Source organism: Pavona decussata, unplaced genomic scaffold, assembly GCF_977016875.1.
Source record: "Pavona decussata unplaced genomic scaffold, jaPavDecu1.1 SCAFFOLD_14, whole genome shotgun sequence".
NCBI classification, from domain to species: domain Eukaryota; kingdom Metazoa; phylum Cnidaria; class Anthozoa; order Scleractinia; family Agariciidae; genus Pavona; species Pavona decussata.
In genome coordinates, this window is record NW_028145437.1 from 1,068,129 (window position 1) to 1,093,709 (window position 25,581).

The window sequence follows — 25,581 nt, forward strand, 5'->3', positions numbered from 1 at the left end:
AAATACGTTTTAAAAGGGTAAACAATTAAAAACATACCTTAAAAGTTCCACTGTTTTGCTTCCAAGACTTCATGTTTCACCGATTAACTATCAGCAAATTTGATGGCCGTGTCACGGTATCCGTGTTCTTTATTTGTTGGCTTGCAGACGACGATCATGCTAGCTAAAAACCTGAACAACTCTACAGAATTCCGTGAAATTAGTTTTGTTATTCAACCGGGCACTCTGCCGACCAAACAGTCATCAGTTGCAGAATTTATATCGAGGAAAGACTTTTGAAAGTTGTCGTCCATCTTTGTTTGAAATAACAACCGCTGACAGTAACAACACTTCCGGTCTGATCGAACCAGAAACAGAACATCGTCTACAGTAAGAAGTCGTGCACTAAGTTCAATTTCTAGAGTTTTATTGTTATTAACGTACTGTTAATTACTTGATTATTTCTAGCTTATTTTCTACTTCAAATGCATACATGTTTATGCCGGGCAACTCATTATTTAACCCTTTTACGTTATCTAAGATGTATTGGTGGTTTTCACCTCACACATCGTCACGCAAGTAAAAAAAATAAAATCCTCAACAATTCAATAGATAAAGTCAAGAAATAGATATGTTGTAGAAGAGTGATACATAAACAACGTGTAAAAGCCACAGGGCCGTGCGATATCTCATAACCGAGTTATTCAAGAAAATGTTCCACGGAAAATTACAGAGTTTAGTATGGGACGCCATGTTGGTGTTCCGTCTGAGGGACACCAACATGGCGGCCGGAAAGCAGCAAAAACATCTGAAATTTACCTTGGCTATTTCAAAGCCCTTCTCCTCTCCGCTGAACTTTCACACATTAACATAGATGTTTCTATTACATTTTAGCTGATGAGACCTAATAAAACACGAGGCAAATCGATGTTTTCATGTATTCGTGACATGTTTAGAGCAGCAATCCTTCTGTCACGCACTGCCTAAAAATCTTAAATTCAAACTGCTCTATTTAAAAAAAAATGCTTACCTTCTGAAAACAAGCAAGCCGATGGTATTTTATATTTTCTTTTATGTGATGAAGATAAAATCCCAAAATTGTGTTTAGATATGAATTTCACTTTTTTATGACGTCATGTGAAAACCAGCAATTTTACTATAATAATAACAAAAACTGTAAAAAAAAATATCGAAAAACTGTGAAATATATAGAAATGAGACTTCAGAAAGGTCTCAACAGCAACTGCGAATTTACGAAACTTGCAATAAATGAGGCGTTAGAATGGTCTCACCGAGAACTGCGAATTCTAATGTAAAAAGAAGAAAGTGCAGGAAACTACGAAAATTTGCAATTTTCAGTTGAAAATCGTAAACTTTGTAGCGACAATTTCGTCCTTGACCGGCATACCGCTGCAAAGGTCATAAACGTCGTAGTAAATGGGATGTAGAAGGCCGATCTCGTCAACAATGCTGTTCACCACTTCTTGTCTGTTGAAATACACATTGAAATCGGAGATCATGGAAAGAAACCAATGAATTTAAGTATTTATGATCGACTAAGGAGAGAGTGGGCCGCGCGTTTCTCTACTGTAGATGAAGACAGTCAAGAAGCTTCTAATAATTCGAGAGAGCGCCCGTGGTTCAGAACAGGCAACCAGACCCTCAAATCTCACACGAGGGTGGGCCCTTTCAAAGCCACTTGCCCCAACTCGTTTTTCTGAAAATGTAAAGGATTACTTGAAAGCAAAGTTTAACCAAGGAGAACGAACGGGGTTGAAGACTAACCAAAACAAGTCTCTGCAGACATGCGAAACGCCCGAGATGGACAAAATGAGCGTCGCTTTTCCAGAGAAGAATGGCTAACAGCTGTTCAGATAAAGAACTTTTTCTCTCAGCTAGTGTCATCCAAGAGGAAAGGGCAAGATGCAGCTGATGACAAAAAACAGAAATTGAAGAAACACTGGAATAGGAAGAAGAAAGCAACAGACAAGAAGTGGTGAACAGCATTGTTGACGAGATCGGCCTTCTACATCCCATTTACTACGACGTCTATGACCTTTGCCAGTACCGGAAAAACAACAAACTTTCACAGTTTAATGTTTCAATGCTAAAGAACATTCTAAAGAACTATGAAGTCCCATTTACAGCAAAGGACAGAAAGAAGGATTTGGTTCAGCACTTGGCTATCTTTGTTGAAAAATGTTCGTGTTTTCTGTAAAATTATTTAGCTAAGAGACAGAATAATATTGAGGTACACTCAGTTTTTAATGATTGCCTTCCATGCAGCTACCTGTCGCTCTCGGAGATAGCAAACAGGAGAGGCGCCGAAAAGTCTAGCCTAAATAAAACCCCCGGAAAACAAACAAAATAAAGAAAAACTCTGCTAGCCTTAGCCTCTTTTATTGTAGCGGTATGCCGGTCTAGGACGAAATTGTCGCTACAAAGTTTACGATTTTCAACTGAAAATTGCAAATTTTCCCAGTTTCCTGCATTTTCTTCTTTTTACATTAGAATTCTTAGTTCTCAATGAGACCATTCTGACGTCTCATTTATTGCAAGTTTCGTAAATTTGCAGTTGCTGTTGAGACCATTTTGAAGTCTCATTTCTATATATTTCGCAGTTTTTCGATATTTTTTTTTTACAGTGTTTGTTATTATTGAAGTAAAATACATCATAGATAACGTAAAAGGGTTAAATAATGAGTTGCCCTGCATAAACATGTATGCATTTGAAGTAGAAAATAAGCAAGAAATAATCAAGTAATTAACGGTAGAAATTGAACTTAGTGCACGACTTCTTACTGTAGACGATGTTCTGTTTCCGGTTCGATCAGACCGGAAGTGTTGTTACTGTCAGCGGTTGTTATTTCAAAACAAAGATGGACGACAACTTTCAAAAGTCTTTCCTCGATATAAATTCTGCAACTTATGACTGCTTGGTTGGCAGAGTGCCCGGTTGAATAACAGAACTAATGTCACGGAACTCTGTAGAGCTGTTCAGGTTTTTAGCTAGCATGATCGTCGCCTGCAAGCCAACAAATAAAGAACACGGATCCCGTGTCACGGATACCGTGACACGGCCATCAAATTTGCTAACAGTTAATCGGTGAAACATGAAGTCTTGGAAGCAAAACAGTGGAACTTTTAAGGTACGTTTTAAATTTTTTACCCTTTTAAAACGTATTTGTCTACTTTAAGTTGCGGTCAAGACAGAAAAAGTCGAAATTTGTTGCCTTGGGATGCCATCGCTGTCACACAACACGTGTCGGAAAATAAGAGATTTGCCCAAAATTGTTGCGGCCGTATCTTTTCGCAGTATAGAGATCCACTAAATATTATTCCGTAGTTTAAGGACACTATCCTAGTACTCTTTGAAAAAATACACGAGACTTCCAGAGTAAGTCAGAATTTTGAGAAATGTTGGTTTTTGTTGCAGCACTTGACACGCTCCGTGCACGAATCGTTAACATTGATATGTTTGAGATGCCCTCCTTTTAAAAGTTCTCAATAATATGAGTTCTATATACCATATTTGTAAAGAAGTATAGTGTATGTGTTCGTGGTATAAATGTAAGGTTTTTCGGATAAATATTAATTCGGCGGCAAACATCCGAAAACGGGTTAATTTCGACTCGGTGAAAGGTCGATTTTCGGGGATTTGGGAGGGTTGAACATTCGCCTCAAAATTTCGGGTCTTGTTAAGTTTAGAATCAAAAGAAATGTGTTTTCATTAATGTTATATCAACTTTGCCTGTTGCTGAAAATTTGAAGGAAATCGAACGACTGGCCCAAATTGACCGGTCGAATCTAACGCGGACGGTCTCTTAAGTTTTAATATAATTCAGTGTGGTTAATGTTTAATAACTAGTTTGTATTCTGCCATAAACAAAACATTTTTTAAAATAAAGAAACGTCGGCACACCTCAGTTTATGAAGTCGCTCTGGTACATACAAAGAAATGGTTCTAAGAGGTCTCTAACCTCCCTTGACAATTTTGGCTACTTGACCATTGAAAACATCATCTGCTGGCTTCTTAATTCCCTTTCTGCCTCCTTTTCAGCCAGCCGTTCAAAAAAAACGTAGTCACGTTTTTGGCTTTCGTTTACAAAGGAAAAAATACTCGGTGCTATTGGAGCTCTGGGCATTGGATTCTTTATTTTTCTTCCTTTTAACGGGAGGCTGGTTTGAGGTACCAGGTGCTTCTTTACCGGCCTTGGTTCCAGGTTTACATTTGAAGAAAAGCGACTCAGGAAATGCGAGATGTTCAGCCCCACTAGATTCGGCAGATTTTTCCCTTTGTTGTTTGGATGAAGTCGGCGTACGAGCCAAGGCTTTCTTACGCTTGTATGCATCTGGTTTATGCCTAAAGAGCACCTCTAAAAGTGACTGATCCTCTTCATTCTCGTCACTGAATTCTGATAGCTCGTCTGATGGTCCAGGAGCTGGGGAGGTAGATTTCCTAACAGAACTTGAGAGGGAAATATTGGAGGGCAGATTATCGTCTTCACACCCGCATTCAACAACAGTTTTCTGCATAATTTTGGTGCGACAACTCAGCATTTCATTTAAATCTTCATAATAGGTGAAAGTTTCTGGATCGTTCCCACTTCTGTTGTTGTGATCTTTCACATGTTTATGTCCGTCTTCTGGATTCTTCATTTTAGCCTTGCACTGGGCTGCTATGCAAATGGACGTGACCTCCTGTTCCCTCAATAGCGTATTTAGCTGTTTTGCCATGGATTCCCAAACAGCAGAGTTGTGTCTCTTGCTGATGGGATGGTGATCTTTCCAAATTTTTTTGTATTTTTACGTTAGATTTATGCAGGGCCTCACTGAAAACCACATTTTGTGACGTGGGCTCCCTGTTAAAATATCTTATTTATTAGCTATCAGAAATCGGATCTCCGCATCCGAGCAGTTAGCTGAGTGACCTTTGGTACCAGCGTTAACGTTGTTTCCTTTGCTGGAATCCACTCCAACGGCAACACTTGCAATTTGGTACTGGGACACGGGTGAGATTACTTGTGAATATGCTGGCAAAACGGGTCGCAAGAATTGAGGAACCCACAGTTGACTTTGCCATGCAGGAAAAATTTAGGGTCGGCGTGTGGCATCGGCAAAATGATCACCATGATCGCTCACTTGAGGAACATCGAAGCGAGACCTATAGCAATTATTTGTTGCGTTAAGTGAATGCTTTGCATCTCCAATGTTGAAGGGAAGGAAACTTACATTGAATGGCTTGCCCTTGGATCATTTGAAGAAGAGAGATCGTGGTAGGGAAAATTATTCATGTTGTTTCGCAGGCGGTAAAAAAATAAAAGGCGTGTTCTTTATACGATTTGACAAGCTTATCAGATAAATGACCGCAAGCTCCGTCTTATTGGCGGAAATTAATTGCCGAGTCGCTTAAGCTACCTGGTTTGGTGGCTTAAATTTAATGACAATTGCATTGAACTTTGCTGACTCACTTAACTTTAAGCGAGTTGGAAAAGCAACTGTTTTCACGAGATTTCCCGTTGTCACTCGCTAAGCGACTTGACAAATCGCTTGCGAAAACACACCCAAGGACACCAAGCGGTTTTACACCTTTGAGTCCAATTGCCTCACCACAATTTGTAGCTTATCGTCCACCTCAGACTGGAGATACCTCAACCGATATGATAAGTTAGCAGATGATACATCCAAGGGGTTAAGGCTTGATGAGATGCTAAAGAATACTCAGTCGTTAAATGGTTCAGCGTTCTTTTTAAAGGAAGAAAAGGAAGAAACCTCCTGGCCAGCAATGATTGCAGTGCCAACCTTGAAAGACAGTGACCCTGAAGCCAGAAAGGAAAGCAGGATCTACACCGCTGCTGCTGTGCAAGTTCCAATAGAGAGTTTAGTATGGCATTACTCTTCGTGGTGGAAATTGAAGAGAGCATTTGCTTGGATGTTACGGTACAAGAAGTTTCTCCAGTGCAACGTTTGCAAGCCGAAAATTGATGGTGCCCTTGATGGCGCTTCTCCAGTAACAAGTGCAGAAGAGATAGTTGGAAACCTATCCATAACTGAGCTGCAGAGGGCTGAGGAGGAAATTGTTCGACAAGTCCAGAAAGCGACCTTTCCAAAGGTGTTTGAGGCACTTATGAAGCTCTCACCTGGTGCAAACGAACAGTTAATGAAGAAGACACTACAGAAAGTGGGCACCTCGATCTTCAAATTGAATCTAAAGTTAAGAAATTGGTTACTATTCGTTTGCGGATTACACAGTGCTCCTGTATATCCTTATATTCTACCCAATGATCACCATGTGATGGAGCTAATAATCCAGCACAGCCACGAGAGGGTGGGCCATATGGATCAGGAATCTGTCTTATCAACTCTGAGAAAAAAGGTTTTTGATTTTTAAGGGATGCTCTGCAGTGGGACGTGTATTGAAAAGGTTTGTTAATTGCCAAAAGAGGAAGGCACCCACTTAAGAGCAGTTCATGGCAAAGTTGCCTGAAGACAGGATTACCCTCCACAAACCTCTCTTCACATATGTCAGTGTGGACTTTTTTGGCCCTATAGAAGAAAAGCAGGGAAGAAGTAGAGTCAAGAGATATGAATGCATTTTCACGTGCTTGACAGTCTGCGCCATACACATAGAGGTTGCAAACACCTTAAATATTGAAAAGGTGTCTTGATTGCCAAAGGAGGAAGGCACCTACTTAAGAGCATTTCATGGCAAAGTTGCCTGAAGACAGGATTACCCTCCACAAAACCTCCTTTCACATATGTTGGTGTGGACTTTTTTGCCCCTATAGGAGTAAAGCAGGGAGGAAGTAGAGTGAAGAGATATGAATGCATTTTCACGTGCTTGACAGTCCGCGCCACACACACTGAGGTTGCAAACACCTTAAATACAGATTCCATGATTAATGCATTGAAAAGATTCATTTGCCTCAGAGGATACCCCGAGGAAATTAAGAGCGACTGTGGAACAAACTTTACTCAAGTGGACAAGGAGTTGAAATAAACGATTGAAGAATGGAATCAGCAATGGATCGATGGTTTCTGTGCTCAAAGAGGAATTCGGTGGATTTTGAATCCTCCAGGAGCGAGTCATATAGGAGGAGCATGGGAGAAAATGATCAGGTCTGTGCGCCAAATTTTGAAGGTCTTATTGGAGGAACAGGTGGTCTGTGACGAAGTGCTTCACACTGCTAGTGGAAACAACCAACATCCTCAACATTAGACCTTTGACGCAAAACAGTGATGATCCTATGGATGAGGAATCCTTGACTCCAAACGATCTGTTGCAACAGCGACCATGTCACAGTTTGCCCCCAGAAATTTTTGAGAAAGAAGATTTGCACTTTCGTTGCCAATGGAGACAAGCGCAATACTTGTCAAATCTCTTCTGGAAAGGGTGGATTAAAGAATATCTTCGGACAGGAACAAAGGAAGTGGAACGAACCAAAGGAGAATTCTGATGTGGGTGATGTCGTTCTGTTCGCTGACAAGAACTTTCTGAGAGGTCAGTGGTCCCTTGCATGAGTCATCGAGGTCTTTCGTAGCGAAGTTGGACTCTTGCGTTCTGCAAGAATAAAGACAAGCTGCACCGTTATGACCCGCGCAAAGCGCCAAAGACAAAGAGAGGTGAAAACGACAGTGACGACCAATTACGAAGCTGTGTCGTCTTGAAGTGTCAAGTCATTAGTTATTCAGAATCATCCGGAACTGTGATCGCACTTGCAAGTAGCACCTTGATATCCTCTACCTACCTGGACGTTGTGCCAAGTTGCAGCTGAGGCAGACTCCAATCCAAATTTGTTGACCAACATTGGACATGGCATTTGACATTACCAATGTGCCTTGAACGTATGTGGATCTACTTTGGACGTGGACTCAATTGGGTGTATTGACACTCTTACCTAGTGACATTTATCTAAGATGTGGACAGTTTGTTTATATTGCTGACTGTTATAAAGTAGCTTTACGTCATTTCACGTTAAATTGCAATGGTGGCAGATAGTGTAAATGAAATAGTTTCCATAGATTTCATTTAAGAGCCGGTGTAAGTCCCATTGCGTGCTTACATTTGACGTCATAATCTGGAACATTTTCCATGTGCTCCGTCTAAGAACAACAAGTCCCCATGTTTTGCACTCGCATAATTTGTTATTCAATTCGTTAAGGTGTAGACACTTTGAATTCGAAACAGTCGGTAAGTTCTGTCGTATACTGTGTGTATTGTTATTTTGCTCGTTAAAGGTGTAATTTCTTTTCGTAGAAAACCTGCCTTATTACCTAACTGGATGTTTACCCCGACATAATGACTGGAAAATTTGTGGAGTTGTCGATGGAATATTTGTAAGTAAATGGTTGAGTTTTTGCTTTTGAATCTTATGCATATGGTCTTGGGAACTTTGTAATATTTATATATCGCATTTTCTATTTATACATATATTCGAATGCGGTTTACATCAGCATATGTCCATTAGCGACCTCATCCTACCCACCCAACCCATGAAACCATGAAACAGCACAAAGACCATACCAGCACACCAGGAACTCCATGCCCTACTCTTTGCGATTAGTGTCTGGGTTCTTTAACCAATGACCTCCCGCACGACAGTCCGAAAATCAATCAACTGAGCTAATATGATGACAGCTATGAGGAGGAAAGTAATGTTTCTAAGAACAGTCATGATGAAGTTGTCCCTGAAAAGAGACAAAAACAAAGACAAGAAACTGAATATCCAGATTCGGTTTCCATTAATTCCATACCAAAGGCTGGTCAGCTGATGATACCAAAAGAAAAAAGCATGATACATTTCCAATGGAGGCTTTTCATGTCAAAACGCAAGAGTGGACAATTATGGAGTCCCGACAAATTTTGGCAGAGACAGAGAAGGTCTCTTCAAGACCTTTTAGAGATGCATTTAAAGGGACAAGCGTTGGGTGCAATAATGAACGGCCATGTACTTGGGTTGATAAAACTTAGAATCCCAAGACCATAAAAGCAATTCATGATAGAATACAGTCAACTGTTGAAAGTCATACCAGGAAGCAAGTGCAAATGCACTCAGCTGCCAGGCGGGTCACCAATTCTTTTGCTTGTGAAGTCCCCTCTAATTTTAGAGCATATTTCAAGTACAATAATGTGTATTACACCAGATATAATGACCAGCCAGCTACCATCGAAGAATTTGTGGAAAGGAACTTCATGAAGTTTATCAACAATGCTGGAGAGGTTTGTATGCCAAAGGATTACAAAGAGGAAGAAGATGTTCTTATTCAAAAAGCAACTGACAATAAGCTTATGCTTCTAGATAGTCAAGGTAGCAGGTATCACTTGTATGACCTGGAAATTGGCACACAAGAACTCGTGTGCACCTGAGAGTTCAGAAATGTACTTCTGTTGTAGAAATCTTTTGATTACAGGAATAAACTCCTTTAAAGAAGCACATGTCTGCAACAAGTACTGCAAAATGATGAAGCTTCCTTTCCTTTCTTGAGCTTGTAAAGAGATCTGTATGGGAACTATACATGAACTACTACTGCAGAATAGTTGCACCGAGACCGGTGTTACATTAGAGGAACACACAACATTTTTGAAGTTACTGTTATCGCTTTGAATGCTGTTGCTTGTGCACTGGGAACGTTTGATTCAATTACTAACATTTTCTATTCAGCATAGTACAATACATAAATTTGAGAAACAAATCAAAATAGTTAACACTAATTGTTAATCTCAGCATACAAAGATATGTGTGACACTATTGTAAGGGACTGAGCTTGAAGGCGGAATGTTCCAGTTGAGTGATGCCCTTTTCATTTTCTCTTTAAACTTAGTGAAAGGTAAATTAATGTTGTTAATCCTTTCTTTTTTTATTGTTCATGTTTATGAACTCTTTTCTGTATCTTCGTCCTTCTAAATGAAAGCAAGGTTTTAACAATGAAACAGACACTACACTGTACAAGTAAATGAAGGCTAAAGAATTATAACAGTGTTACATCAATTCATAGCAATGAATTTTCAGTTAATATTTCACATAAATGAACATGTCAATCTCTATTTTATGAATCACGGTTTTTAATAAACCTTCATTTCAAATACATACAAGACTTAAAGCCTAAATTGTACAATAACGAAGAGGAAGAGCTTTCATTGTATATATTAAATAATCTTTTTGTCACATAATATATAACTAAGCTACAAGAGTAGCTGCAATCTGCTTTGTAAAAAGGTATTAAAAGAGGCTGTGATGCCTCAGTTTGCAGGGCTGACACATCAGTCACTCGGAAGACATTTAGCAAGATACACTTGCAGTCCATATAATTCATCTTTTTGAATTATTAACAGACTCTAATTTTGTAAATACCAACAGGGTATCAGTGTGCCAAGTTTGGTTCCTGCAGAGTTTCGGACTAACAGTAGTCACCAAACTGATAACTGTGAAGAAAATGGCAGATGGGTTCATCCAATCACTGGCTCATCGAGGCGTTATGTTCTAGGTGACCGGTTTCACGCATCTACCAATCCGCACAAATCACCACTTTGTGACTACCACAACATAAATCTGTGCCTACAAAGCAATACAATAAAAACTAGTTTCCAGGAGAGTGAAAATCACAGAAAGAACATGAAGAGACTAAGAAGTGCTTGTGTGCAGGGATTTGGAATACATTTCCCGTACAATTATCTCATGGATTTTATCAAAATAAAGTCATCATCGAGAAACAACTAGAAACCCTACAGAGGGGACTGCAGAGTGGTATGAAAATAGTCAGGGATAAATTCATTCGATTTGTTTATGATGCTGCCAATCCTATTACATAGATCCTATAGTGTGACTTGTTCCTAACATTATGTTTCCAGTCAGTAGATGCTAAATGGCTTCTCCTAATTTGTAACATGTTAATCTAATATCAATTGGATAATTTTCATAACCTATTTTTTTTATTGCATGAAGACAATTGGAACAGTCAAGGTCATTGTGTTTCTTTTTTACTAAGGGTGGAGTTCAGCTACATGTGACATTGACCTTAATTTTGGCACATACAGTGTACAGACTAGCATCCATAACTGGCTTGTTTAAGTGCCCCTAACCCCTAATTTGTTTTTTGTTTTTGCATTGTGACAAAATATAAAAAAGTTGGAGAAGATTAAAACAAAAATGAAGGAAATTCATAAAATCCTTGCGACGCTATGGATGTTTGAAGTTGCGATGTTCTCGTTCACGACCGCGCAGTCAGAGGTCTGGGTCCTAACTTCAACCACCAATTGATGACTTCAGCAGGGAAAGCAGGTAAATAACCTTGCACTGCATTGCATGATATTCCACGCACAAATTCAACTTCTCTTTTTTGTTTAGTCATAACAAGTCAGAAATGTCATCGAGTAGTTCGAATACGGAATATTCCTTGGATTCAGAGGCCTCTGGCTTAGGGTCTATTCCTGAATACGACATTGAGGTAGAAGATGATTGTGCATCCCAAGAAGCTGTACATGTAGAAGCACATTCACTGAGTGAAGAGAGCGGTGATAGCCTTGAATTGGCGTATGCTGAGGAACCCCTGGCTGACGAGGAATGGTTAAAACACTATGAAAAGAAGGCAAAAGAAACTGAGGAACTAAAGCTTAAGCTTGAGAGAAGACTGCACGGCGATGAAGGAGGGGATTCTTGGTAATTCGCACCTGTGCAAGTTCCCTCACGATTGTTGTTTACATTATAAATTTAACGTTGTATGTCCATGTTTCCAGGTGCTCATGCCAAAACTGCGACCAAAATTTGCTGTAGAATATGAGCGAATGCTACTGCTGTAAGGAACTCGAGGGGTTCGAGGAGGCTTTAAGCAGCGAACTTGTTTTGCAAAATTTACAGCTGGGTGCAAAACTTCAATGTATCACTGACCATCCCAGATTCAACCCGGTGTGTCTTCAGAAATGGAGTCTTCGAATGGCAGCCGATAGATTTTGCACAAAATCGAAGGAAAGATATAGACAAACCGGTTCGGAAGAAAGGTGAGTTTCATTTAAATTAAGCCGTTTGTTTTGATAACAATAGGTATCAGGTATCAGGATGACAGAGTCATCAAAGAAACGTCCCTCGAAATCTTTAAATAATTCAATTTCTAGTACGCCTTTGAAGCCAAGTGCAAAGATGGTTAAAGTTAGTGATGAGAGTGATGTCTCCATCTCAAAATTATTCGAGTTAGTTTCGGATATGAACAAGAAATTGGACAAGCTTGACTGTATCGAGATTCATCTCTCCCGGGTTGATAAGGACATTGCGGATCTAAAGGAATCCGTTTCATTTGTGCATGGGAGCACTGATGAAATAAAGAAAGAGCAGTCGTCACAGGCTAAACTGTTACAGGATCTAAACGAAAAAGTGATGAAAATTGAAGCCCAAGCCGCAGTTCTACAACAGAATCTTGTTGACCTCCGAGCACGTTCCATGCGGTGCAATCTTCTGTTTTACAATTTGCCTGAACGAGAGGATGAAGAATCAATATCTGTTATCCAAGATGTTCTGCTAAACACCATGAAACTTGAAGGAGCTGATCAGATTGAAATTGAGAGAGCTCACAGGATGGGAAAGAAGACAGATGCACACAAGCCTCGGCCAATTGTTGCAAAATTCCTTCGATTTCAAGATAAGGAGTTCATTAGGAAGTCTGCGCACGTATTAAAAGGTTCACGAATTGGGATCTCTGAGCAATTCCCAAAAGAAATTGCGGAAAAACGCAAAGCCCTTTATCCTGTGATGAAGAAGGCTAAATCGGATGGACAAAAAACAACATTAATTAAAGACAAGCTATTCATCAATGGTCAAAGGTACTATCACCAGGCATGATAAGATGTTGTTGATGACAGTTCCGGATGTCTTGCAAGGAAAGATGAGTACGGACCTACTGTGTTGAAACATTTTCTTTGTTTTTGTTTTGTCTTGTTAAAAATACTATTTTTTTCTGTGAATTATCAATGTCGGATGAAATTGTAGAAGATCCTTTACCTTTTCCTATTTCACAGAACGAAGTTCCAGATAATATAAGGTCTGAAAATTTTGTCTTAGAGAAAAGAAGACTGGATAGTCTGGAATTCAAATTGTCGCAAGAACAAGAGGGAAATGACCCCTTTGTATCTGATCCAGTGACTAATTATTCACCACGCAGGAATTTAATGATTATGTCACTGGCAAAACAAGTAACGTGCTATCCATGATTCATTTAAACATCAGAAGCATGAGAAATAAGTTTGATGATCTCCTGACTTACCTTAACTCAATAGCCTGTGAATTTTCAGTAATAGCTCTAACTGAAACATGGCTTAATGAGAATGATTATGATAACTTTGAAATCCCCGGTTATAATGCTCATAAGCTAAACAGGAAAAATAAAGTTGGAGGTGGCATTTGCATCTTCACTAAAGATAACCTGAAAACCAAATTAAGACATGGCTTAATTAATGAAACTAGCCTCGATAATTGTGAATCCTTATTTCTTGAAATAGTGAATGCAAAAAATAAAAATGTCATGATTGGTACCATTTACCTTCCACCTAATAATAGGTTTTATTGTTTTGAAGGAGACCTTAAAGCAATTCTTTCAAAACTGGATAAATCTGACAAACCTACCTACATTATGGGTGACTTCAATATAGATCTTTTGAAGTATAACAAATGTAGTTTTTCGAATCATTTTTATAACCACTTGGCCTCGTCAGGGTATACACCACTCATTACGAAACCAACACGTGTAACAGAAAGTACCGCTTCTTTGATTGATAACATTTATGCAAACACTCTAAACTTGAATGAACATTTCAATGGTATTTTGTTTAGTGACCTGTCTGATCATCTTCCCATTTTTACTATCACAAATTTCAAGTTAAATCTGGACAATATAAAACCGGAGAATAATATCTTTGGAACTAAATTAATAAATAAACGTTCTCTGGAATCTTTCTCCTGTGAACTTCAAAAACGAGATTGGGCGGAAGTATTATCAAAATACGATCCAATAATTTCTTATGATATCTTTATAAGTGAATTTTTGAAATTATACTGTAAGTGTTTCCCACTTAAGAAACTAAAAATGAGGAATATACGAGGAATTAAAAATCCATGGGCCACTAACGGCTTAATAAAATCATGTAAAACAAAAGAAAAATTATACAAAATTTTTTTAAATAACCCGACTACTGTAAATGAGAAACGGTACAAAGTATATCGTAACAAACTCAATCATTTTACACGAATCTCGAAAAAGCATTATTTTGATAACAAATTTAATCAAGCACAAAATAACTCTAAGTTGACTTGGAATGCTATTAATGAGTTACTGAGGAAGAATCAATCGAACAAAGTCTTGCCAAATTCATTTGTGGATAATGACGACGAGCTAAATGAACCCGAAGTCATTGCAAATAAATTTAATGAATTTTTTGTGAATGTTGGTCCAAACTTAGCAAAGAATTTTAATAAGAATAGTGATGAATTTTTTAAATATTTAGAAGGGAACTATGAAAATTCCATGTTCTTAAATTATACAACAAGTGAAGAAGTTAATAGAGTGATTGATAACCTTGTAGGGAAAAATAGCTGTGGTATTGATGAAATAAGCTGTAAAGTTATAAAATATGTTGCATCCTTTATATCAATACCACTCTCCCATATCTTTAATTTATCATTTGAAACAGGACAAATACCTGAGCAGTTAAAGACAGCTTTAGTAACGCCTCTGTATAAATCTTCTGATACTGATAAATTTTCAAACTATAGGCCAATCTCGGTCCTTCCATGTTTTTCTAAAGTATTTGAGAAAATCATGTATAAGAGGTTAACTTCATACATTGAAAAGAATGGCATTTTATCAGATCATCAGTATGGATTTAGGAGTAAAAGTTCAACCAGTCATGCAATAATTGAACTAATAGATAAAGTAACAAAGGTTATTGAAAGCAATGAGTACACCATTAGCATATTTCTAGACTTGTCAAAAGCCTTTGATACTGTCAATCACTCCATTCTTCTGCGAAAATTGTATTTCTATGGCATACGTGGCAATTGTCATAAATGGTTAAAGAATTATCTCACAAACAGAAGACAAATTGTCAAATATAACCAAGTAAGGTCTGCAGTTATGCCAATCACATGTGGGGTACCACAGGGATCGGTTCTTGGTCCTTTACTTTTTCTAATATACATCAATGACCTGGGTAATTGTACCAATGACCTATCTACTATTTTCTTTGCTGATGATACGAATCTTTTTATTTCTGGGAAAGACATATCAGAGATAGAATCAAACATTAATAGAGAATTAATTAAGGTTCAAAAATGGTCAATAAGCAATCAACTTACTCTAAATGTTAAGAAATCAAATTTTATTGTCTTTAAATCTCGTAGTAAAAAGCTCAAAAAGGAGCTTATATTAAATTAAATAACAAGACTTTAGAAAGAGTTAAACAAACGAAGTTTTTGGGAATCATAGTTGATGAACACTTGACATGGAAAGATCACATTGATTATGTTACTTTAAAAATAATAAGAATTTGCGGAATTCTACGAAGAATTCGCTTTTTTCTGAACCAATCAACACTAAAATTATTATATTATAGCTTAATATACCCTTACCTACACTATGGAAATATAGTTTGGGCTAATAACTTTCCCACATGGTTAGAAAACTTATTTAAGCTGCAAAAGAAAATTTTAAGAATCATCACTTTCTCTCCTTATAATACACCATCTCTTCCACTTTTCAATAAGTTGGAAATTCTAAACATACACCGAATAAATGATCTCTTGATTTCTTCATTCAGTTACAACCTGGTCAACAATGCTCTTCCACCTTATTTTAATAATTTTTGTATTATTAATGCAGAACTTCACAATTATCATACAAGAAGTTCAAGAAAGCTACACAAAACTTTTAATAGGACAAATTATAGTGTTTATTCAACTTGCAACAAAGTAACTAATACTTGGAATAATATTCCTGCACCTATTAAGCAATCAAATAGTGTTTTTATTTTCAACAAGAATATGAAAAAGTTTTTGATTTCTGGTGCTTAACGCTTTTGGACAATTTTACTTTATTATACTCGCTACTGGTAATACTGAAATAATGATTAGATCAAGCCTTGGCTACATATAGTTAACGTATATCGTACAATACCATTAACAAGTAATGTACCGATACGTATTAATTAATTTTAAAGTTATGTATTGTAATAGGGGAACTGCCTTGTAAAAGCCCGCAAGGGTTTCTTCAGTTTCCCTTCCAAATAGTTATCTTATTTTGTCACATTTCACATTGTAAATGATTTCAAATATGGGTAAATAAACAATCAATCAATCAATAACCTCTATTAAACACACACGCTGACACAGGACTCTTGTGGGAAACACATCCGGTTTTTAGTTTGCACAGTCTTAAGATCTCAAAAAATATTCATTGAGATAAATTTATGGTTGCCGCAGTCAGGAAAAACCAGTCAGGAAAATACTTAATGCTACCTCATTCAGTTAAAAGTAAATGAATATTTGAAATGAGATGAACTGTTGACAAAGATAACGTGTGGTCAAAAATATTTGCAAAGGAACTGATTTTCTTATTTCCAAAGTATATGACTGTCTTCTATGGACCGTGGAAGTCAGTGGTCAGTAAAACGAGTGGCAACTCGTGATTTTGGTTATTGAAATTTTCACCCTTGTCCACACTTACTTGCGCAGCATTGCCTACAGAGAGTTCTCTCATTTGGTCTATGGTTACCTTGGAGACCGTCGGGTTCCTCTTCCTGCCTCTGCCTATACAGCAATGAGAAAACAATTTCCTGCAGCTAAAGAAGACTCATTTACTGGATTTGACCTTGATGAAGAGACGTAGTCTATTATGTCTCGACCGCAAGTTGCTTAATTAGTTCAAGAAAAGTGCACAAAACACCAATTACCAGTGCCTGGTTGTTCGAAAGCTGATAAGCGCTAATCCACAACTAAAAGTTGATCAGGTTTTCATCTCATGCATTACAAATGACGTAAAGGCTAATGCCAACCTAAAGGTGCTGAAAGGTAAAAAAAAAGTCCAAGTCTATACTGACCTTAAGAAGAATCTTTATTGATTAGTAATTAAACTTGAATCAAAGTTCACGTTAATCCAGGATTAGGGAGCTTAAGCAACCACGACGATGACTGGGAGGACGACGACCGGAAGTAGGGTGAGCGTTACTGCGCGGGTGCAGCCAAAGAAGGTCGTCCTGATCACGTCAACGACGTCAGAAGTAGTAGTTTCTTGTTGTTGTGAATTAAAGAGTTTACTGCTCACTAAAAGGTATGAATTTACTATCATTTGTCACAGTTTATAACTGATTGGAGTTTTAATTCTCTTGTGCGTTTTTTTCAAGCTCCTTTGTTCGGTTTGATGAAGAGAACAAATTTATTTGAATCATTGCTTTCCCTTCACACAGATGACAAGTGAGTCGAGCCAGGCGGGGGAGAAAGCTAACTTAAAGACGTAAGCATGAGTTTATTTTCAAGTTCTTTGATTGAAGAGTACTGATTTTCATTTTTCTTGAATGAAGATATTTAGATGGTTATACTATACACTTAAATGTTTAATTGCAAATTGAAAATTATCGGAAGTAACTTGCAGATTAACCTTTCAAGCGGCAAGTGATTTTATCAGATTGTTTACAGTAGAGATTTTACCATCGCGTACGGCAAACATCAAACGCCAGGCTGAAATTTTCTCTTTGATGTAAAACAATGAAGCTTTTTTTGGTTTAAGTTTATCTCCACCCAGTAGGCGACAGCTTTCGAGCAAACACGAAAAAGGAAGTGAGTACAAGAAACACAAGTTTATGCATTTTAGAACAAACAGCGGCTTGACGTTTGGCGTTAGCCGTCAATGCAAAGCTAAATCTCTGTAGTACCTAGGGTTAAAGGCTCTCGAGTTTTGCAAATTGGTTTACAAACTATTGAAATGATTTAACACCATTGTACTACTAAAAGGTCTTTTAAAAATTGATTTCAAGGGAGAACGCGTGAGACCGCCCATTGATAGAACTACTCGATGTCTGTCGTTGTCATTTAACTTGCCAAATAAAGTTAAGCTTACATTAAATTAAATAGACAAAAATAAATAACCCTATATCATTCTGAAAATCAGACAAACATGGCACAAAATCAGTGATATCCCAGAAGTTTCAAATGTCAAATAATCTCCGTACAACATAGTATTTTTTTTTTTTTTGGTGTTTAAATGCAATTCAGGCGCTACACGTTTAGCAAAGAACTCGCAGATGAAATTTAAGGCTGTACACTGAAATGAAGATATGCCAGAAATTGAGTAATTTGTGTTCGATCTTCATATTTAGCGGTAAATTTGACAGCAAAATTTCAAAATGCTTTTACAGCCAAATATATGAAAGAGGTTTTAAAAAGTGGATTAATTTATTTCTAGCAAACCTCACATGACTTTCTGCTAGACTCAATAAAAACAAACATTTTTTTTATTTACTTTGGTAGGAATCCAAACTTTGTGTGGAGTAATGAACACGATATTGTAATGTGCCGAGAGGTTCTTATTGTTGAACCTTACCGATTTAAGATCAGAGGCCCCGAAAGAGGAAAGGCTTGGGAGTCATTGGCAGAAACGTTGAACGAAATGTCATCTTTATCTTCAAAGTTCAAGGTAACTGCACGGTCTGTCCGCGCCCGCTGCAACCTGCTAACCAAGAAAATGCAGGCCAAACTGAAAAGTGAAGAGAAAGCTAGTGAAATTGATGTGGAAACTACGGAGCTTGATAATCTATTAGAAGAAATTTTAGAAAAGAAGAAAGCTGCCAAGGAGAAGTTAGAGAGTGATGAGGATAATAATAAGAAAGCAGTTGAGAATGACAAGGTAGCAGAATAGAACGAATGGGACAAACTGCCAGAAGAAAGAAGGAAGGTGATGACTCGGAAGTGCTAAAGAAAAAGAAGAGTCAAAGGAGCACAGTAGATGCCGTGGAGTATTTAAAGGGATTCTTCTGAAAAACCAAGAACTGGAACTCAGGAAGAAAGAGCAGGAGAATATGATGGAGAGGGAAAAGGAAAAGAACCAGAATCAAGAAAAGCTGATCTCCACCATGGTTTAGCAGCAACAGGAACAACAACAAATGATGATGATGATGATACATCAACAGCAGCAACAGTCACAGGCAATGTTAGCTTTAATGCAAAAACGTGCTCCAAAGTAACTTTTAGAAGTTTGCTTGCTGAACAGTGTAGTTGAGTTTAAGTTTTAAATGTCCCTTTGATGCATTAAAAATAAATTTATAGATCATGTTGTCTTTTACACATCGCCGAAAACCTCAGTTTAAGTTGTGTTTATACAATACAGAAATGTTTAACTACTATTGCTGGGGAGAAATATCACATGCTCTCCCTTTGATGTAACAGCAATTCTGTTTAAAAAAGAAATGAACATTTCATTGACTTATCAAGAGAAATACTCTTCCAGTGTTGGTGGGTCGAGATCAAAAAAGGTGGCCGTTTGGTTGCCATAAAGACAGGTAAGGGCATTCTGTAGCAGAGCAGAAAAAACATACATTTTCCCAATGCTACTGAGCCCAATAGTTGATAATATCCCCAAATAGCCATTCAACAGAAGACCTTACAGCACTCATTGCAGTGTTGTATGCCTTCATGTGATCTGTAATAACTCCAAATCTGAATGGGCCCTGAAGATGTACTTTAAGGGGGAAGGCGGGGTCCCCATAGAGACACATCGGTTGACCACCGTGGGAAAAGGCGTACTGTTGTAGGTCTTGCAACAGTCCTGAATCTGCAAGCATTGATGCATCGTGCTTTCTTTCTTCTGCAACAAACAGAGTAGACAAAACAGTTACAATAACTAATGCCTGTTATTTACAAAGGAAGACACATCTTAACCTCCAAATTTATATAAAAAAGAAGAGCAATTTAGCTCACCTACTGGACCATACATATATCCAATTAATCCATTAGGTAACGCCAAGGATTGAAACTTTATAGCATGGACCCTCTTATGACCATTGTACAGTATCGGCTGATTCTCTCTCGGTCGTGCAAATTGGCCTCATGGTGCCATCGATGAAGCCAAAGCAGTTGTTCAAAAGTGCACCTCTTGAAGTGATAGCCGCTGCGTACGTCTCAAGGTGATCGGGATCCAAGACGTCAAGATTTCAGTGGGTTAGCCGTTAGCCATGTACATCATATACGTGGTCGATCAAAATATTTGTAACCATGCTGATTACTGGAATTGGCTTAGCGAATCTCAGAATCATATCTCCGTATCTGCAAGGGTATGATAACCGCCTCAACAGCATACATAAGCCTTCTATACCACCACAAATCGACCTTTGATCACATCGTATGGTTTCAAGAATTTCCAGAACATCGGCAAGTAAGTGTATATCTCTTTTCTTGAATCGGAATTCAGCAAGACATTCTGACTCGGCCATCTCATCTAAGTCAAATTTCGGGTAAGCATCGTAAGGTTAGTCCGGATTTCTTGGCTTAAACAGGTCGTAGAGAACCAAAAATTCCTCATTGCCAATGAAATCTAATCCACGACTAAGAAGACATAGATTTTGGATGTCTCTAAACGATGTCATTTCTTGTAAAGAAGCGAAACTGAACGAAGGTTTCAAACCTTGTCATCCTTGAAAACTTCACTGCTTAAGTTTCTTTTTCTCACCTAAAATGACGTTCTCGTTCCAGTCCCTCCACGTTTACTTGCCGTCGTTGTCCTCCCGGTTTCCTGAACAGAATCTACACTGGTCTGTTGGAACTCTTTCTTGAATGTCTAGAACTCTGTTTCCTACGAAAACTTTCCACTTTGAACTTCGACCTTTATCCATGAAAGCGCGATCTGGCTGTCTGACCAGGCATAAACTGCTTCCGTCGTTAGTCGGAGAGCTTGCACGACCTAACTTAACAGCTTGGCAGTTATAAATGCAGCAAGGAGTTCTAATCTTGGTAAAGTCACTCGTTTAGCTGGCGCAACTATGGACTTGGCCATAACTAAATTAGAAATTCTCTTGCCTTCTTCGTCTTCAGCACAAAGGTAAACTGCTGATCCATAGCCTTCTGACTGGCGTCGCCAAATCCATGGAGCTCCACTTTATCAACGGATGAAAAACCATGCAGTAACCATCTAGGAACTTTAATGTGACTCATGTCAGTCAATTCTTGCTTCCAAGTCTCCCATACCTCAGCGATATCAGGGTCCAGTGGCTGATCCCAGTCTAGGCCTCGAGGCCAAAAGTTCCTGGAACAACAACTTTGATGTCATCAGAAACAGAGCCACCAACCCCATAGGATCAAACGCTCTAGAGCAGAGGCTAATTAAACTTCTCTTTGTCTTGGGATCTACCTCGGCTAGGATACTGGAAAGGTTTGTGAACATCAAAACATCATCCCGTGTGTTCCATGACGTTCCTAGTGCTTTTAGGGAGTCTGAAATCTTTTCTGGGCTGGTAGCTGGAAGAAGTGTTGGTGCCCTCTCTTGCAAAGGAGTTGCTTTCATCATCTCCCGTCATGTTATTCAAATTGATTTATTCGAGCGCGTGATCTCCTCCAATTACTAGAATGAAATATCTTACTTGTGAAAACACCCATTAACTTTCAGTTGCTTAACGAAGTCGGTAAACAAAACACCCTCAGGAATGTTAAGGGAGACATCCAGTGTCGTGAAAACACAACCATTGTTCAGACATTTCAACACTTTTGTAGAGTCAGTCCAGAAATTTACTTGATCGATCTTGATTTCCAACTCTTCACGTATGATTTGGTTCAGCTTAACTGAGATAATTGCTGCAGATAATTCCAACCTTGGAATAGTGATCTCATAGATGGGGCCAGTCGAGCCTTTGCTATGACAAAGCTACAATGGATTCTGTCGAAGACATCAACAAACCACAGGTAAGCTACTGCTCCATACCCTACACGTGATTTATCTGAGAAAATGTGGAGCTGAACACTCTTTGCTTCAACAAAGTCTTTCAGCTCAAGAGTCGTTCAGTTTGAAGTCCTTGTCATTCTTGAAGGTCTTCTAGCCAGTGCAACCATTGAACCCTTTCTTGTTCATTAATGGCACTATCCCAACCTAGCCTTTTCCGGCAAAGTTCTTGTAGCAATAACTTGGCCTTCATTATGAAGGGGGCAATGAAACCAAGTGGATCAAACAACGAACTCATGATTGACAAGATCCCACGTCTAGCCATTGGCTTCTCTTCCAGTAGTCGCTGAACTTTGGCTGACACCCCCCAGACAAACTTGTCAGGTTATACGTTCCACTTCGAACCAAGCACACACCCAGTCGGTAAATTTTCTAGGTCCAGGTTGACCACTGAACTTGTTCTTTCTGATTATGGTATTCCAGCTAACATGTTCCATTCATTGCTAAGCAACTTTGTCAACCTGAAGCCACTTTTCGCCAACAATTCACATAGTTGTGTAGACAGACTTAACGCAATCTCTGGTGAACTGACAGATTTCATCAAATCATCAACATACATGTTCTTCTTCACGATTTGGGCTGTTACAGGGTCGAATTCTGCCTGATAAATCGATGCTGTTTTCTTTAGGCAGAAGTTTGCACAACTTGGCGATGAGGTCGCGCCAAATAGGTGTTTCCTCATACGCTACTCCTGTGGTTTCTCATTTAAGTCTCCATTGGGCCACCAAAGGAATCTTAATACATCACTGTCTTCAGGGTCAACATAAACTTGGTGAAACATAGCCTCAATATCGGCTGCCATGGCAACAAATTCTTGGTGAAACCCGATCAACACACCTAATAATGAATTCGTTAAGTCAGGGCCTCGTAACAATTGCTGATTGAGGGAAGTTCCATGGTACTTTGCACCACAATCAAAAACCACTCTGACTTTTCCTGGTTTCAACTGGTGTGTCACAGGGTGATGTGGAAGGTACCACACGGGTCGTTCTTTTGCATCTAACTCTTCCCTTGGGACTCTCTGGTCGTGTCCCCTTGCTATGTAGTCTTGCATCGCGGTTCAGTACTTAGTAAGCAAATCTTCATCCTTAAGCAATCGTTTCTCCAGAAGTTGTAACCTCTGTTCTGCCATTGGTTTATTGTTGAGGAAATATGGTGATTCTTCACGCCATGGCAGGGAAACTTGGAAGTAGTCAACCACTCTTAGCAGGGATTGTTCCATCTTGTTCAAGGCTTTGTTCTCTTCAACTGATGGAAGGGTGTCTATTCCAACAGCAGCGTCCTCAAAATCTGTTTCCAAAGCTGCTCGAGTTGGCTATGCAAGATTTTGTTATCAGTGTCATGTTTAACATATTCCTTTGGCTGAAGGAAGTTCACATGCATTTGATGTTTTGCTTCATTGCTGTCTTGTCCTTACTCTCCATTAACAGTTTTCTCTTGCTTCCTTGTGAAATCTGCTTTCCTTCCATTAAACCAGTTTCTCTGTCGAGGAAAGTTTCATTACACAAATGTTCAAACGGCCCGATGTTGGGGTGGACTCCTTCTTGAGTTAACTGACTTTCCCTTGTGTGGACAAAGTTCACAGAACAGCTGCGATATCCTTTCTGATCCTCCATTGGACCCATCACTGTCCATCCTAAGCTGTATCGCATAGCTATCGGCTCATTGCGTTCACCTCAAGTGGAAGGAACAGGCCGGGATTCTCCTTCAGACCAATCAACAGCATCACTTCTCCAGTTTCTATCACTGGAATGTCAATATCTCGAAGGTGAGGCCAGCGAGCAAGGTATTCTGTCTTCACGATGCAACTTGTAGAAATTGTCATGTTATTGACTGTTCTTACATTCGACAATTTAACAGTAACTGATTCATTCATAGACTTCACAACCAAATCTACAAGGCAACTTTCCACGTGCGCTGAACCCATCATTCCAGTCAAAGTGAAACTAAGTCTATCTCCATCAAGCTTAAGTCTTTTGCTAGCCTTTCGTGGCACAGTGTCACCTCTGAACCATTGTCAAGCAAGGCATATGTTTCAACCATCCTGTCACCGCCTTTTCCTTGAACTTTGACTGACATGATCCCAAGACACACTCGGTTTTCTCAGGGCCCAGTTGTTGCCCTAGCAGTTTCTCTATGGTTGCCGGCCCCAAAAACATTAAACGGTGAAGCATTTCCTTGTCTTAATAGTGACCATTCCAGTCAAGGTTCGATTAGCATTGTCCAAGTGTCTACCAAATTACAATAAGGAAGGTCCATCCACATTCTTCAGGCTAGGAAAACGTAGCAGCTTCTTAATTTGTGCATCTGCAATTATATGCGGCTTTCCAAAATTCTTGCGCAATGTTTCCTTTGCCACTTGATAACCATCAGAAACAGGTAAATTTGCACAGCCTTAAATAGCTTTGAATACTTTGGCTCCATGTAGCCTTGTGGCGATGTCTTCAATTGTAGGCAAGGGGTAGTGCTCATGCTGTATGGCCCGATTTAAGTCTCTTGGGTCGAGACATGTTCGCAGTTTGCCCTTTTTCTTGGGTGCAGTTACCATGGAGCTTATCCAGGCTGTGGGCAAGGTCACAGGTGTGATGATTTTCTGTTTCTCGAGATTGTCTAAAGCTTCTTGGACTTTCGCTTTAAGTGCCACCAGTACACGGCGAGGCGCATGTTGTAAAGCTTCCATGGCGCTATCAATTCTAAAGTGATATTCTCCGGCTAGTTTTCTGACTCCATCACTGAAAACTTCAGAGTATTTCTTGATTAGTACTTCTTTCGTGATAGGGTCACGTGTCAATTTGCTAGTGTTCGTGTTTTGGAGAGTGTACACCACCGCATTTCCTGTTTGCGGTTTGTTTATTTCATCACTGTCAATGTACTTGACGATTTTCATGCCAATACCAGCCTTTCTTCCATTGCACTGCACTCCCGTGTCTGGCTGGAAACGGAGATAGTTTCTGGATGACAGTTTAACCCATTGACTCCTACACCGGCCAAAACCGGCCGTCCCTCGCGCATGCTCCACACGTGAAACTCGATACGTTTTACCTCCCCTCCTGGAGTTTTTTTCGTCCTGAAAAGGTCACAATAGCTAGTAGAACGATAAACCAATCAGAATCTGTCTTTTGCGCATATTTTAAGGCATTTTAGGGGGTAGGGGAAAGGATCCTTCTGAACCTACCGCATGGAGCTGAGCAAAATTACAAAATGGTGCCGCGCGTGAATCGGTCCTGAAGTTTCAAGACATGTTTTTTTCATCTTTTAAAGCAAGTACATCTTTTTTAAGCTCACAATGGAAAGGAATAACTGTGAACAATAATCTACTGTCAAAAAAGAGAACTTGGAGGTGTTAAAAAACAGCGAAAAGCCGTTTCGCGTTGTGATCTCTTATATTTCCACGCCGCTACCGAAATATGCCTCAAAAGTTAAAACCGAACCGCGGGCTTCAAACGGAGTTTATAAGACCAGGACAATAGTGACAACACTGTAAATGATGTTTTCTGATGTGGATTTGCTTCTTACAAGTAGTTTAAGTGATGATTTGAACCAGAATTCTGTAACTTCTGTAATTTTCATCGCAAACGTGCCCGAATTTAATGCGAGTGATCGCCTTGTACAAACACGGAGCGTCTTCAAATTACATGCGAG

General features: G+C 39.0%; 1 protein-coding gene and 3 pseudogenes across 2 annotated transcripts; 2 read left to right on the forward strand and 2 right to left on the reverse strand.

The window, feature by feature from the left end:
* Positions 1-3,977: 3,977 nt before the first annotated feature.
* LOC146487626 (uncharacterized) lies at positions 3,978-5,070 on the reverse strand (annotated as a pseudogene).
* A 3,208-nt stretch (positions 5,071-8,278) lies between these two features.
* On the forward strand, positions 8,279-16,845 carry LOC146487627 (uncharacterized; annotated as a pseudogene).
* A 425-nt stretch (positions 16,846-17,270) lies between these two features.
* On the forward strand, positions 17,271-19,279 carry LOC146487628 (uncharacterized). Of its 2 annotated transcripts, XM_085128720.1 has the most exons (3): positions 17,271-17,286; positions 17,360-17,469; positions 18,483-19,279. In XM_085128720.1, the coding sequence occupies exons 2-3, from the start codon at positions 17,423-17,425 to the stop codon at positions 18,868-18,870; spliced, it is 435 nt and encodes a 144-aa protein (XP_084984846.1). In that variant the 5' UTR covers positions 17,271-17,286; positions 17,360-17,422; the 3' UTR covers positions 18,871-19,279. The 2 variants fall into 2 exon arrangements, with proteins under 2 accessions (XP_084984846.1, XP_084984838.1); XM_085128712.1 differs by having other exon boundaries at positions 17,274-17,469.
* Positions 19,280-19,427: 148 nt separating this feature from the next.
* LOC146487629 (uncharacterized) lies at positions 19,428-20,726 on the reverse strand (annotated as a pseudogene).
* Positions 20,727-25,581: the final 4,855 nt, after the last annotated feature.

Excerpts from the sequence above, each read along its gene's own strand:
- LOC146487628 (XM_085128720.1), top strand. The coding sequence starts at position 17,423 with ATGACAAGTGAGTCGAGCCAGGCGGGGGAGAAAGCTAACTTAAAGAC. Across the intron at positions 17,470-18,482 it reads GAGAAAGCTAACTTAAAGAC|GAATCCAAACTTTGTGTGGA; the intron begins GTAAGCATGAGT and ends TTACTTTGGTAG.